The following is a 16,053-nucleotide window of genomic DNA, read 5'->3' on the forward strand; positions in this document are numbered from 1 at the left end:
GGAATTTCCCTAACATCCTCAGCCATGAAGACTGAAGCAAAGAATCCATTTAATTTCTCCGCAATGACTTTATCGTCTTTAAGCGCTCCTTTTGTATCTCGATCATTAAGGAGCCCCACTGGTTGTTTAGCAGGCTTCCTGCTTCTGGTGTACTTAAAAAACATTTTGTTATTACCTTTGGAGTTTTTGGCTAGCCGCTCTTCAAACTCCTCTTTGGCTTTTCTTATTACATTCTTGCACTTAATTTGGCAGCTTTTATGCTCCTTTCTATTTGCCTCACTAGGATTTGACTTCCACTTTTTAAAGGAAGTCTTTTTATCTCTCACTGCTTCTTTTACATGGTTATTAAGCCACGGTGGCTCTTTTTTAGTTCTTTTACTGTGTTTCTTAATTTGGGGTATACATTGAAGTTGGGCCTCTTTATGGTGTCTTTAAAAAGCACCCATGCAGCTTGCAGGGATTTCACTTTAATCACTGTACTTTTAACTTCTGTTTAACTAACCCCCTCATTTTTGCATAGTTCCCCCTTTTGAAATTAAATACCACAGTGTTGGGCTGTTGAGATGTTCTTTCCACCACAGGGATGTTGAATGCTATTGTATTATGGTCAGTATTTCCAAGCGGTCCTGTTATAGTTACCTCTTGGAACAGCTCCTGCGCTCCACTCAGGACTAAATCTAGAGTTGCCTCTCCCCTTGTAGGTTCCCGTACCAGCTGCTCCATGAAGCAGTCATTTAAAGTATCGAGAAATTTCATCTCTGCATTTCGTCCTGAAGTGAAATGTTCCCAGTCAATATGGGGATAATTGAAATCCCCCCACTATTATTGAGTTCTTTAATTTTGATAGCATTTCATCATCACTATCACTGTCCTTGTCAAGTGGTCTATAATAGATCCCTAATGTTATATTCTTATTAGAGCATGAAATTTCTATCCATAGAGATTCTATGGAACATGTGGATTCACTTAAGACTTTTACTTCATTTGATTCTACATTTTCTTTCACATATAGTGCCACTCCCCCAGAATGAGGGCTTCTACTAAACTTTAAATGTATGGAAATCCTGATGACCAGGATAACTTTTACGCAGACTCAAATCACTTTACTAAGGAAACAAATTGTATCTCTGGGTAACACTGCTACACGTGACAGTGAATGCACGACATTAGGGGAGTGCAAACCCTTCCCACTTAAGATTGAAAGTCATTTGTGAGTTCTGTGAGGGAATTGGTGGGCAGGTTACTTTGGAATGCTCTTCATCCACATCCCCCAGTGGTTAAATCTCATTGCTAGAATTAGGTTTGATGGATTCATGTCTGTTGGCATGTATTTACTAGTACCAAAGTGGGATTGGGCCTCAGCTCGTCAGCAACAGGAGAGCTCCGATCTCAAGAAAAGAAACTATTTCTTGTAAAAACACTGAGATCCTTTATTTGAACCACAATATCACTAAGATGAGATGGCTTCTAATAACTGCTGGGAAATGCTCTAGGTCACTGCATACCAGTCTCAGATACAGAGTGAAAATGGCTTCTGCTGAAATGAACCATCACAATCTATTTCCCACTTCCAATTGTATGGATGAGTCTGAGCTAGTTAGTTAGAGAGAGAAAAAAACCCTGTTAATTTCAACGTGTCTTTTCCCACAGGCTTGAACTAGAAATACGCTCTGACCGGCATCTCAATAAACATCAGATCCAGTGGTGTGCCTCCTAAGGGATGCTAACCATTTAAACAATTCCCACTGGTTTCCATCCGGGTGAAGGGCACTCAGTTTCTTGCAGGATCAGGCCCAACGTTTACATATACCCATGTAGCGCCAAAAAGTTTTCCAAAAGTTTGAGATGTGAACAAAACTCAAGTGAACCTCTGCTGGAGCATGGATTCAGCTCAAACCTCAACCTGGGATGACTTTCAGTATTACTATGACTTGAGCTGAGCAGTTTGCACAGCTTACAAACTTTCCAACATCTCGAGCTGTCTTACAAGAGCAGCTACTGTTTGTGGGAAATGCATCTTTTGCATAGAAATAATTAATCTTCTAGGGAGCAATATAATACCTAGCAAAGGAATTAATTACAAAGACCCAAACTAAAATTTTACATATCAAAGCCACCAAACGAGACAGAAAATTCATCTCCCAAGTAGGCCCATTAGTGTCTTTTATGTTGAGCAAGATTTCACTATATAAAGGAATGAAGTTAATGAGGAGCAAAAGAAAACATCACAGAAATACATCACACATAATGGAAACCATTCCACAGCAATTTTTTGGTGAACTGTAAACCTTTTTTGTTTCTTTGTCAGGTAATTGTATAAGGATGTTTCATTTTGTCTACTGTATCCCACTAAAGATTATTTTACGTAAGGAATTTATACTTTTTGTTCAATCCAATATTTGTACCTTAATCCAGCTAGTTCATTCTGGTATGATGATATCTGTATCTCAGTTTCCTCTTGGAAGGCTTTTGTCTGATGCAAGGCTCTCTCAAGGTCATCTACCTTGGTCTTTAGTTTCGCTATCTCAACAGATGCAAGGCTAGCTCCTTCTTTAGCCTATATGAAAAACAGGTTTGGTAAACAAGAATAAAAAGTGTATGACAGAAAAATCCCTGTTAGTACCAAAACTATATTTGTAGAAACATGGCTTCCTCTCATTCCTCTCTTGTTTGTACTGGTCCCTGTTGTCTAAGATACCAGTCTGATTCTAATTGTGCTTTCCTTGTTCAACCTGCATTTTTTTTAGTATTTTGCTAAATTAGTAAATTAAAACGTCACAAGTCTCCAAAAGAGACAGACTAACTCCTTGCATTTTTCTTTGAACTTTACATAACGCATCTAATCAAAGTTTACCAGTCACTCCCTATCCATCTGAAATATTTCCAAATTGCTCTTAAAATAATTTATCTCATTGATGCCATCAGAGGCAATGGGAAATGAAGCCATGCCGTGTTTAATTTCATGAACTACCTTTGACTTGCTGAGCTCCTGCAGCAATCTGTCTCGGTCATCCTGAAGACTAGCCATGGACTTGGAAAAGGCATCAATCTGTTGAACATAATTCCCACACTCTGACGAGAGCCTGGTAATCTCACCGTCTTGGGTGATTAATGTCTTGCACAAATTTTCTATTTCATCAGCGAACTGATCAAGAGTGATCTTTTCACCATCAATAAGCACTGGGTTCAAAAAAGTATGTTCTTTGAGTACACTGAAGAGATTTGATTTAAAATAATTCAGGTCAGCTTCAAGTTCATCTGCTCTTTTTTTTTCAGACTTGAGTTCAGATGCATATTTACTCTGAAGTACCTTGAAATCCTCTATTAATCTGTCTCTATCATCTTGCAAAGCAGTCATAGCTTTTCCAAAGGACTCATTTTGGGATTTCAATTTTTTATTCTGAAATTGTGCTTCTAATAGCCTCTTCTCTGAAGATGCATCAGCTTCCTTCCACAGGAAGTTAGCATCATGTTCAAATGCTATCATACTGTATTTATCTTCTGCATCTTTTGTATTTTTGCCTACTACATTCTGGACTTCTTGAAACTTGTCCTGAAGTTTTTCACCAGGTTGTACACTAGCCTTGAAATCTTTATTCTGATTATGTTGCCCGCTCCCCCTAGTTTGTGGTTTCTCTCCAGATTCAGAAACTAGCTTCTCTTTGTTTATTGATGCAATTAGAGACTCTAAGGCTTTAACTTTGGAAGTTAATTTTTGATTTTCATGTTCTAAAGATTCTGTACTCTCCTTTTGCAATTTATTAGTCAGCTGCATTTCTTTGATTTGTTTCTGAAGATCAATTTTTTCCTGTTCAAGGTTCTTAATGCTATCCAGTTGCTGTTTAAGCAACTCTTTCAACTGATGATCTTTCAATGACAAAACTTGGTTAAGATCTTCCCTGTACTTTATTAGTTGTGCACTTTGCATTGCATTTTCAGAATGAAGATCATCTATCCGATTCAAAAGTTTTCTTAATTCTTGTTTCAGGGCACTGTTCTCACTAGCACTGTTCACTAATAGACTGTCTTTCTGACTTAAAACATTTTGGTGATGATGCTCCAGATCTTTGTATTTAGAAAAGAGATCATCTCGGTCATACTGGAGAGACGACATTGATTTTTTAAAGGCATCAATTTCACTAGCAATCTCAGCCTTATCTTGAATTGCTTTGTCTGCTTTCATCTGGAGATTTTTCAATTCATTTTCCATCCTCTGACAGGCCTCATCAGATTGTTCTCTCTCTCTTTGCAGAGACCTTATCTGCTGTTCATACTCATTAATCTGTTTTCTATGCTGAGTCTGTATCTGAGTTAGATATCCAGAAATCTCCCCACCCTTAGAAGAAATCAGTAGAGAAATTTCTGTATCTTTGTTGTTCAGCATTTCCTTCATTTGCTGAGAAATGGCAATCTGTTTTTCCAACTCTGCATGGGTCTTTTCCTTTTCAAATAGAAGTTGTTGTAATTCCTGTTCCTTTCTAGCAAAATTACTTTCCAATGCTTTTATTTCTCTTCCTGCATCACTACTATTCTCTCTAAGATGATTAAGAGAATTATTTTCTTTAAGCAGTGCTTGCAACGCTGCTTCTTTTGACTGAAGAGCAATCTCCAATTCTTGTTGTCTGTTGATAAGAGTCACATTTTCTTCCTTTATTCTACACAGCTCACTATAGTGTTGTGTATCTACAGATTTTTGCCACAAGTGCATTTCATTCTTGGATTCTTCTAACATGGAATACTTAATCTTCAATTCCTGTATCTGAGCCACTTTGTCCTTCATTTCTTCTTGTAAGGACATTATTTTCTTACTACTGTCATCCATCTGTTTCTCTTTATTTTGAATAACCTCTTTGAACTGTATTTCCCAGGTTTTCATTTCACCAATTACCCGGTCCCGGTCATTTTGAAGAGAGGACATACATTTTGTAAAAGCTGCTAATCTGGCCAAAGTTGCATTCAAATCAGCTTGAAGTTTCTTGTTTTGAGAGTCCTTAATGTTGATTTCCTCTTGCAACTGATGAAGCTCACTAACAGCCCTGTCTTTCTCCCGCTGAAGAATATTACGACTTTCCTCAAGGTTCAACCATTCTCTTTTGTGAACTGTTTTCAGTTGCTCAAGGCCAAGCTCTAATTCTTTCTCAAATTCTCGCCTTCGAATTTGTAGTTGGTCTTCTTTCTTCTTAAGTTCCCTTTTCACACTTAAATTCTCAGCTGCAAGCCTTTCCAGTTCACTCTTTGACTCATCCAACAAAGCTTTTTGGGAAGAAAGCTTTTCATTCAGATTGTCTATTTCTTCATTTGACTTGGCGAGCTTTTCTGTGGTATTATTTAGATCTTTTTCAAATTTTTCACTCTTTGACTGTGATAATTTCACAGATTTTTGCAAGTCCAGAATCAGTTCCTGGAATTTAATAGAATCTTTTTGCAACTGGTTAACTTCTTGCTGCTTTTCCTTTAAGAGTTCTTGCAATTCTTTGGTTTTGTTTTTTGTACCACTATTGTCCCGCTGGGCACATTTCACTTTCTCCTCAAATACTTTTATAAGATGCAACTGTTGTTCCTCTTTTTCCCTAATCACACTGCATTTCTCTGCCTTTAAGTCTTCCAACTGTTGAATCAGCAAACTGTTTTGTAACTGTGCAGATTTCAGCCTGTCTGTCAGCTGATCCACTTTTTTTACATGGTTGAGCAACTCTGTCTCCAGAAATTCTCTCTCATTTTTAACTTTGTAAGAAGTTTCTTGCGCATTTTCAAGTTCTTCCTGTAGAAGACACTTGTCATCTTCTAAAATCTTAACTCTCTCATTTAAGCTAACAATTTCTTGTTTAAGACTTCTAGATTCATTTTCTAACTTTGATAGACAGTTGTTTTTCTGGTCCAAAGATTCTTCAGTTTCTTTTACTCTTTCGGAAATCAATTCTCTCTCCTGCTGTAGGATATGCATATTTCTCTCTTTTACGGAAATATCATCATTTAACAAAGCAATCTGCTTTAATAATGATTCTCTTTCATTTAATACATCACTGATTTTAGACTGCGTATCACTCTGTGACACTTCCATTTGAACCTGCAGGTTTTCCAAAGCTAATTTAGTTACATTCATGTCATTATGAAGGGCCTCATTTTCATTCTCAGTTTTCTCTAAAGCCTGCTTTAAGTTTTCAGAAGTGTGTTTCAATTGCTCATTTTCCTCCATTAGCTGCTTGTTCTGCAGAGCAGCTCCATGAAGATGATGCTGGTATTCTTCCATCCTTGATGCATGTTCATGTGTCTGCCTTTCTGCTTCACTCTGTAATTCATCAATTTCCAGTTGTTTGGATTCAGCAAATCGTTTCAATTGGTCCTTTATATCTTTGTTTTCATTAATGACTTCTTGAAGCTGTTTCTCAAGCTCATGTTTTTCAGATTCCCTTTCATTGAATCTGTGAATAGCTTCTTGCTTTTCTTTTCTAGTGACATCAATAACCTGCCTCATTTCTGCTATTTTGCTACTGATATTCTCATAGGCTTGCAGAAGTGACTCATATTCCTGCTTTAATTCATTATGTTTAGCTTTCCATCCTGTTAATTCAACTGTCTGAGAATCTTTTAAGGTATTGAGTTGGAAAGAAAAAGCCTCTTTCTCCTGAACTATAGTCTCCATGGTAGATTTAAGACTTTCACATGCAGCAGTTAGGTTTTCATTTTCAGTTAACAGTCTAGCATTTTGAGAAACAAGGGTCTCCTTTTCACACAATGAAGAAATAGTATCTGAGTTTTGTTTTTCTCTGCCAAGTTCAGACAACAAGCATTCAAGGGTATATGCTTTATCAGTCAGTTCTTCTTTTTCTAACATTATTCTGTCAACCTGATCTTTCAGAAATTTGTTTTCTTTCAGGGCTTCCTTGCGTGATATTAAGGCTGCTTGGAGCTTTCTTTGGAGACGTTCTCTGGACTTTTCATCTGCAGCATTCTTTTGCTCTTGTGGTTGAAACTCATCCACATTTATATTTTTCTCCCTCTGCTCTGGGGTTGTTTTTGTTTGTTTCTGAATTTGATATTTTGTTCCTTCTATTAGCTTAGCTCTCCTAGAATGATCATGTTCCAGTGACTGAATACAGATGTCTCTGTCTTGTAATCTCCCGTGGAGCAAATTAATTTCTGAATGTGACTGTACCAGTTCCTTGTCAGTGGCATTTTCATCTTTAACTTTCTTGCATAATACCATAGTATTGCTAACCTCAGAAGCTTCTACAGTCTTCTCACGTAGCATACTTAACTCCATCAACAGTTCTTTGTTTTCTTCACTGAAATGTTTTAATTCCTTTTTCATATTGAGTAATTCTGCATTGGATTTCTCCAAACTGTTGATGAACTCCTCTCTCTCTCTCTCCATGTCTTCAAATGCCATTTTAAAATGTTTGGCTTCTTTCTGGCTTTCCTGCAAACTGAGCTGTAACTGCACAGCTTCTTTCAATATTTCCTTTTCCTGATCAAACTTATCTTTGAAATCCATTAGAGTACAATGCAGTTCCTTAATTTCCCCATTCTTTTCTGCAACTTGTATATTGGCTTGTTCAAGATCAACCTTCAATTTTTCAGATTCCTTCTGGATAGTCTTGTAATCCTCTACACTCTTTTTAATTACAGTTTCCTTCTCATTATTCATATGTTCAATCGTAGTTTTAAGGTCCATTACCTCAGACTCATATTTTCCCAACTTTTCTTGCAGTTGACCTATCTCAACGAACAGGCTGTCTTTGTGTTGCTTATAGTGCTGTTCCAGCTGACTCATAGAATTCTTCAAGTTTACTGTCTCTTCTGTTTTCTCACCAAGTTCAACTGCTGTCTTTCTCAACTCATCCTTTAACCTTTTTGTTTCTTCACAAAGTTTTGTATAGTCATTACTTAGTTTCTCTAACTCACTGTCTTTCATTGTCATTTCAAACTCTGCCTGTTCTGATTCTCCTAACACATCTTGAACCTCATATTTTTGTTCATCTGATTCCAACTTGTTTTGGTCAATAGTTTCTTGTTCTTGAAGTGCTGCTACATGAGACTCCAACTCTTTCTGTAGAGAGTATATTAGCAACTGATTACAATCAAATTCTTTACACTTTCTTTGATGAACTTCCTGGAGTGCCTTGTGTTCATTTTTGAGGCGTTCAAGGTCTTTAGTTTGTTCATCAAATGCCGCTACAAGTTTAGCATATTCTTTCTTTTCTTTCTGCAATTTCTTAATATTTTCTTTCCAGGTCAAAAGTGATGCCTGAAGTTTCTTTTGAAGGATTTCTTTATCTCCTTCTAATTGACCTGGCTGACTAACTTCATTATTGAAATCCACAGAATTATTACCAATGTCCCCAGAATAAGATTCTACCAAATTAATATCTTTCAATAATTCCTCCTCGTCTACAATTTCAGCCTTGAGATTTTCAAGAGTTGCAAGAAGATGAGAACGTTCCTCTCCATATTCTCTCTCTTTCTCACTAAGTACAGACTGCATGTGAGCAAGCATAGAGTCTTTTTCCTGCATGGACTTTAGATTTTGCTCAGATACTTTTTCTTTTTCAGCAAGGATATCTTTTAACTTTGCAACACTGTCCTCGAGCTGCTCCAAACTGGCTACTTTGGCAGAAAAACTTTCATTCATGTTATTTATCTTGGACTCTTTCTCAAACAGCTGTTGCTTCAGAGTTTCAAAATGGGACTCAAGATCTTTATTTTGTGTTTCAACAAGTTTCAACTGATGTGTTAACTCATCAACACTCTTCAATAATTCCTCCGTTTTTTTATGCTCTTTTTCTATTTCTTCCTGTCCAATCCTTTCAAGTTTTCCAATTTTTTGCATTAGGTCTTTTCTTATTATCAATGCAGCTTGAAGCTTCTTTTTCAGGATCTCTTTTTCCTTAACTAGTTTCTCAAGATTAAACTGCAGCTGCTCTTTTTCACTTATTAAGTCATTAAATGCAGTTTCTTTGGTGCTTAATTTAACCTGATTATGTTGCAGTTCTGTTTTACAATCTTCAAGTTGCTGGGATACTCTATTAATATTTTCTACTGAACTACTCTGAACAGCTTCCAGGTGCTGTAGTTTGGTGTTTAATATACTTCGCTCTTCAGAAAACTTCACCATTTCATTAGACATGGATTCCATGACTTGAGCAACAAAACAATCCTTTTCTTTCAGCTGCTGATTTAGTGCAGAAATTATATCATTCTGCTGGTTAGTCTGTGAGGTTAAATTTTCTACCCGGTGGTCTTTTTTCTCCATTTCTTCTAGGAGACTCACTATTTTTTTACCTTCAATGTTCAACTTCTCATGACTGATTTGGAGTTCTTTTTCTGATTTATCTAACTTCTCTTGAAGCAAATTAACTTCCTTGTTCATTTCTGCTAACAATTTTTCTCTCTCTTCCCCAAGAGACTGTTGTTTATACAACGTGTCTTTGACAGTGGCCATTTCTTTTGACAGACATTCAATTTCAGATTGACAGGTATTTTTCACCTTTTCAAGATCATTCTGCAACAGCTCCTTTTCTTTCTCTATCAACTGCATACGTTTTAACTTATCTTTTATAATACCCATTTCTTTCTCCTTTTCTAAAAGAAGCAGCTGAAATTCCTCTCCTTCCATTTCTTTGCTCAGAATAGTGGATACCATGGCAGAGAATTTTTCCAATTTAGTTTTACTACTACTAACTTGCTGATCAACATCTGAAGTCTCTGCATCCTTTTCTTTGAAGAAATGTCTACTACTAAGTAATGCAGATAGGCTTTTAGTTAGCTCCTCTTTTATAACATCCAGCTCTTGCTGTAAAGACTGGATTTTACCATCCTTTGGTTTCATTTCACTTTCTAAACTGCTCAGCTGTTCTTTAAGAATGGCATTTTGTTGAGTTGCCCTATCAAGTTCTGTTACCCACTTGTTTTCTGACTCAATTAGACTTTGTTCTAACTTTTCAATTTTAAGCTTTAATTCAGAGACTTCTTCACCCTTCACACTAACCTGCATCTGTAACTGCTCTTTTTCGTTCTTCATCTTCAGTTTGACAGCATCTATCTGCATTCTTGAGTAATTCTCAGTGACTTCTAGTTTTTCATGAATTTCTTGTAGTTCTTCTGTTTTTTGCTGTAACTGATTTTGGTATGTAATAAGTTCTTTGTTTTCTACAATCAACTTATCAATAGTCTCTTGTAAGAGAATTTTCTCTTTCACTAAAGAATCCACCTGTTGCTGCAATCTCTCTATTACAAGAGCGCTGTCACGGCAGTCTTGGGAGGATTTGGAATGTACATTGTTCAGCTCAGACTTTAAATGTTCAATATTTTTAGCCTGTTCGGTGCATTGCATATAGAGAGTATGTAAAGTTAATTCTTTTTGCTGTGTATCTTGTTTCCATATATTTATTTGGTCCTGTGCTTTTTGGTGTTCATGTTTTACAGAGTCCAGTTCACCTGTCAGAGAATCAATTTTCTTCTGGTTAATAGCAAAATTGTCATCTTTTTCCTGCAAAACACTAGTAAGGCTTTTCACAGCTGCAGCACTTTTCTCTAGTTCCTCTCTAAGCATCTCTATCTCATTAGTAAGAGCACTAATGTTGCTCTCAGCCAGCTGTATACTGACATCTTTTTTGTTTAATGAATTAAGTAGCCCAGCTATAACTTCCTCCTTCTTACTAAGTAATACATTAAGTGTGTTTCTTTGCTCATACTGAGCTGCAAATTTTTCCTGCAGAGATAAGAAAGCATTTTCTTTTTCCTGTGCCAGTTCTTTGGACTTTTGTATTTCTTGTGTCAGTTCATGCATCTGACTCTGAAGCTGAGAAACTAACTGTATCTTCTCTTCATCTTCACTTGCTCTGTCACTTAGCTTTTTGAGGAGACTTGTTTTTTCCACAAGAGAAGATTCTTTTTCTAGCATGGACTGGCTAATATCATTTATTACTTTCTTCTGATCATTTATCTCTTTTTTTAGTTTTAGTGTGGCTTCTTCCAGATCCGTAACCTGGTTTCTTAAGACCTCACATTCTCTCTCTTTGTCATGAAGATCGGTCTTCAATTTATCATTGACTAATGTGGCATTACTGACAGCCAATTCCTTCTCTAGAACAATTGTTTTTAACTGTTCTGCTTCAGAGGTTAAAGACTCTAACTGTTTTTGCTGCATACAGAAAGACTCCTGTACTTCAGAAATGTGTGCTTTCAAATTAACATATTCATCTATCTTTTGCTTTAAAGACTCATCTTTCTGTATAACTGACTGATTCAATTCTGCTGTTTTTTCCATCATATTTTTAAGCTGACACTGAAGGTCAGAAATTATCTCCATATTCTCAGACAGTTGAAATCTAAGCAAATCAGACTCCTCGGATTTATCTTTAAACAACTTTAATTCTTGGGCTTGCTTCTTAAATTCATTTTCTTTTTCTTGTGCTGCCTGTCTAAGCTGGCTGGTTTCAGAGCTCACAGCTTGTACCTGGTTTTGCAAATCTGAAATTATTTTCAAATGCTGCCCTTCTCCTGCCACTTTGTTTTCTTTCATTTGCTGAATCAAAGCTTCCTTCTCAGAAAGGAGAGCGTCTTTTTCCTCAACAGCAATTTTTAATTTTTCATTTTCAATGGTTAGGCTATCAATTTGGTGCTTCAAAGCTAAAATATTATAATCTTGCTGAGACACGTGTGAAGTCAAGGAAGATATTTCATCTGACTTTTTCATTACTGTAGCATTAACTGTTTCAATATCTACTTTCAATTTTTCATTTTCTAGATTTAGTATGTGTGCTTGGTGCTTAACTGACACAATTTCTGACTGGTGCTGTGTCAACTGAGACTGAAGATCAGCACATTCACTTGACTTTTTGCTGCATATAACTGAAATGTCTTCCTTTTCATGTTTTAGCATATCCCCTTCTTTCCTTAGTAGTTCCACTTGGTTATTTAACATTGCACTTCTTCCAGTGTTCTCAGCAACCTGCTTATGTAGATTCTCAAGCTCTACATCTTGATTTTTTATAGTAAAATCTCTCTCTTCCACTGACTGAGATAACTTTATATTTGCCTCCTTAAGCTTTCGAACTTCATTCTGTAACTTTTCCATATCCACTTTATTTTCCTCTACTTGCTTACGCAAGGAAACATTATGAAGGATTTGTTCTTCTTTAGCTTCAAAATCCACAGTTATGTCTTGAATTTGTTTCTGCAATAATAATATTTTTTCCTCACTCTGGCTGAGCTGCTGGACTAGTGTGTTACATTCAGTCAACTTATTATTTAGCATTTCTTCTTTTTCTACTTCTCTGTCTTTAGCATCCTTCAACTGAATGATGAATGATTGTATTTGTTCATGTAACTGTTGTGTCAGCGCCTTGCTTTCAGACAGCTGATTGGTTAGCACATTGCATTCCTTTCTTTTCTCTAGCAGCTGCTCTGTGACTGAATTTTCTTTTTGCTCTACAAGTGTTGAAAGTTGCTCAACCTTTTTCATTAACACCTCTTTATCATAATTTAGCTCTGAAAGTGTTTTTTGGTACTCTGTTTCACTGACAGATACCTTATTCTCCATCTCTGCTACAGCCTTGTTTCTCTTCAACAGCTCACACTCCTTCATGTCCAATAGTTTGGACAAACTCTCATTTTCACTGACTAATTGTTGCTTTTCTTTTTCCACAGTATCTATGATATTTCTCAGATGTTCATTTCCTTTTATTTGCTCTGACAAATCTTTTTCTTTCCCCTCAAGAGCTGCTTGCAACTGCTTATTAATTAAAATAACTGTTTGTGTCTCTGCTTCCATCTTACTAACTATTTCTTGTCTTTCAGTTATGTGGTTCTTAAGTTCTTCAAATTGCATCTCTTTGGCTTTCAGGTCTCCAATTAATTTATGTTTAGTCTCTTCACTTTGCTGCTCCACAATCTGAAGTTTTTGCTCCAACGATGTAATCATCTCTAGTTTCTCTTGTAAAACATTTTTAACTGTTTCTTGATGTTCAGTATGTTCTGCAAGCTGTCTGGATAACTTAGCCAATTCTTCATCTTTATTTGCAGCTTCCAAAACTAGCTTGTTGTATAAATCTTTAACTGATTTTAACTCCTTCTCAAAACTCTGTTCTTTGTTCTCCTTCTCTTTAAGCAAACTCTCTAGTTTCTCCTTTATAGAGCTGTTTTCATCAAGCTGGGATTTCAAATATTTAGTTTCTTCCCTGTATTTTGCCTCAGTTTCTTGTAGTTTTTCAGAAGTTTTATTAATTTGTTCTTTCAGCAAAGTAATCTGTGACTCACACTCCATGAGCTTGTTATGGTATGTAACCTTGTTGGACTTGATTTCAGAACGTAGATCCTTAATTGTTATGCTGTTCTCACTGATTTGCCTTATCAACTCCTCGTTTTCTTTGGTTTTAGCTTCAGTCTGGCTTTTAGATTTCTCCAGTTCCAACCCCATTATATTACTCTGCTCAGAAAGTACAGAAATCTTCATGCTTGTATCTCTTACATCAGCTGTTTGAACTTCTTTGAGTAAGTGGGTTTCCCTTTCAGCCTTTGTCAATGCTTCTTCCATCTCTCTTATTTCTTCCTCTTTGCACTGGATCTGGCGTTTTAGAATGACAATCTGTTCAGAATACTCAGTCATACTGGAAGAGAGAGCAGACATTTCTTTATCTTTTTCCACTAGTACTTCCTTGAGGTTGTCAATTTCTCTTTCACGTCGCTGGAGGTCTTGAATTAGTTGAGATCTCTCCTCTAAATGGTTTGTGTTCAATCTGTCAAGTTCTTCATTTGTCTGGTTAAGTTCCAGTTGCATCAATTCTACCATGGCATCTTGTTTCAAGGTCTAAACATCAAGAAAACAATGTTACAAAATACGCTAGTTGAGAGGAAAAACTGCTCTACTGCTTATGAGACCAGTACCCAAAGCTAAATAATCAATCTCATTAAACAATGCTTGAACTAAAAACCTGTATAATGATATAGTAACAAATTACCATATATACTTGATCATAAGCTGGTTCGTTTATAAGCCGACCCCCCCCAAGATGGATAAGTAAAAATGGAAAAATTTTATAACCTGTTCATAAGCTGACCCTATAATTCAGGGGTCAGCAAACTTTGGCTCCCAGGCCATCAGGCTAAGCCGCTGGTGGGCCGAGATGGTTTGTTTACCTTGAGCATCCGCAGGCACGGAGGTAAACCTAAGTAAACAAAGTGTCCCGGCGCACCAGCTGCTTACCCTGATGGGCCGGGAAAGCAACTGGTGGGGAAATTTTTTTGGGGTGGGGGTTGTGGGGGAGAAGCAGCTGGGAGTCAGGGCAGTAACCCCTGTAACCACCCCCCACATGACCCCACCCCTAGCCCAGGACCTCCACACTCTCCCCATCCCTTCCCACCTTATCTGGGGAGGGCCAGGGGAGGATGTCTCTGACCTGGCTGGAGTTGCTCCGGCAGGCTGGGCAGCGCGGTCGCAGCCTGCTCCAGCGGGCCAGACTGGGTGGAATGGCCACAGCATGTTCCAGTGGGCTGGGCCGGGTGGCGTGGCCGCAGCGTGCTCTGGGGGGTGGGGCCGAGCGGCTCAGCTGTAGCCTGCCAGCCCCGGAGCTGCAGCTGTTTTGGAGGCTGGGGGAGAGTAGCGTGGCCAGAAGCGGAGAGACTCTGGCCCCGCGTCTTCCCTTCTGGCTCTGCTGGCTGTGCTGCCTCTCCTGCTCCCTCTGCTGGGGGGAGGGGCTGTGTCCCACCTCTCCCTCTCTATACCCGTTCATAAGCCGACCCCCATCTCTGGTGCTTCCCATTTTTACTAAAAAAATTCAGCTTATGAACGAGTATATACAGTAACTAAGGGTTATTTTATGATGACTTTCATATTCAAAAAAGTTTACATATTCTGCTAGACAATTATAATGGATCAAGCCAAACTAAGCACATGTAAAAAAATTTCCACATCACTTTAATGAGTTACCTTTTCTTTAAATGTGGCAACTTTTTCTGTTAGATCATTGATAGCTATTTTCTGTTCAGTGCACTCCACTTCATACGCATTGTACTTCTTCAAGACTTCATCCAGCTTAACATAAAAGAAATTTTTCATGGAGATATGTAAGTACACAAAAGAAATAATGTCTGTAAATTATAATTCTGAATTTAAGTTTACATAATTCTGATTTATAAAGAAACTGCTATGCAGTCTACACGCAGGGACCTTTTAATTGACCAATGAGACACAGATTTGTAGGGATAAAGCATAGTAATTGTATAATGAGTCACAGCAACATCAGACAACAGTTCAGCACAAGTAAGTAATACCACATTCAATTGAAAGTGCAGAAGATTCTAAATAGGAAAAATGACAATAGTGTTATTGGAATATGACCAGGAAGCCAAGGTAAACACCCCAAAATTTTGGTCATTTATATCTCATCCAAGAGATGTCAAAACAAAATTTATTCACAAGAACACAAACTATTATTCAAAAGGAATGTAAAATGAGATAGAATTAGATGGGTCAGAGAATCAGTTTCAAGCTGGCTGAGGTAATTTGAAGTTGTTACCATCTGTGAAGGGTCACACCCTCACACTGACAGGGAGGGGACTAAAAAGTTTCGCTCAGCCTGTTCAACACCAACGAGGAGCACCGGCAATGCTTCTTCTGCCGGGAGGGTGTAGGGGGAAGGAGTAGCTTAAAAGGGAAAACCTGCCATAAGAAGGGGCAGTGAAGAGGGAGAAGGCTGCCCCACCTCAACAACCGAGATAGGCCCACCGAGAGGGAAACAGCAACGAGCCTCACTGCTCCCAAAGCCACAGGACACAGACTCAGAGCAGCACGTACGATGAAGAAGGGGACCCTGTGTAGACTAAGCTCAAAGGGCTGACCCAGGAAGACTGCCTGAACTTCAGTTCATCCTTGCTTCTTTTCAATTTCCCATGGAGCGCCCCCCCCCCATATGGGAAGAAAGAGAGCAAAACTTTTCTGTTTGTTGCTTCAAGAACACCTTGGGCATCTGCCATGGGGGGAGAGAAAGACAGTCCAAGGACCTGAAGAGGACTCTGGAGAGGATTTGAGGGGAACCATGCCCCCTACACCAT

At 37.9% G+C, this 16,053-nt stretch overlaps 1 protein-coding gene across 1 annotated transcript in view; it reads right to left on the reverse strand.

Annotated features, from left to right (window-relative positions):
* The window catches only part of LOC128837039 (golgin subfamily B member 1-like), a 73,955-nt gene that overhangs the window by 15,076 nt on the left and 42,826 nt on the right, over window positions 1-16,053 (reverse strand). Inside the window, exons 20-22 of the mRNA XM_054027861.1 lie at window positions 14,930-15,034; window positions 2,972-13,810; window positions 2,406-2,557 (exon numbers count right to left, since the gene is read on the reverse strand). Of these exons, the coding sequence (XP_053883836.1) occupies window positions 2,406-2,557; window positions 2,972-13,810; window positions 14,930-15,034 (11,096 nt within the window). The remainder of the gene's footprint in view (window positions 1-2,405; window positions 2,558-2,971; window positions 13,811-14,929; window positions 15,035-16,053) is intronic.

Source organism: Malaclemys terrapin, chromosome 4 (assembly GCF_027887155.1).
Source record: "Malaclemys terrapin pileata isolate rMalTer1 chromosome 4, rMalTer1.hap1, whole genome shotgun sequence".
NCBI classification, from domain to species: domain Eukaryota; kingdom Metazoa; phylum Chordata; order Testudines; family Emydidae; genus Malaclemys; species Malaclemys terrapin.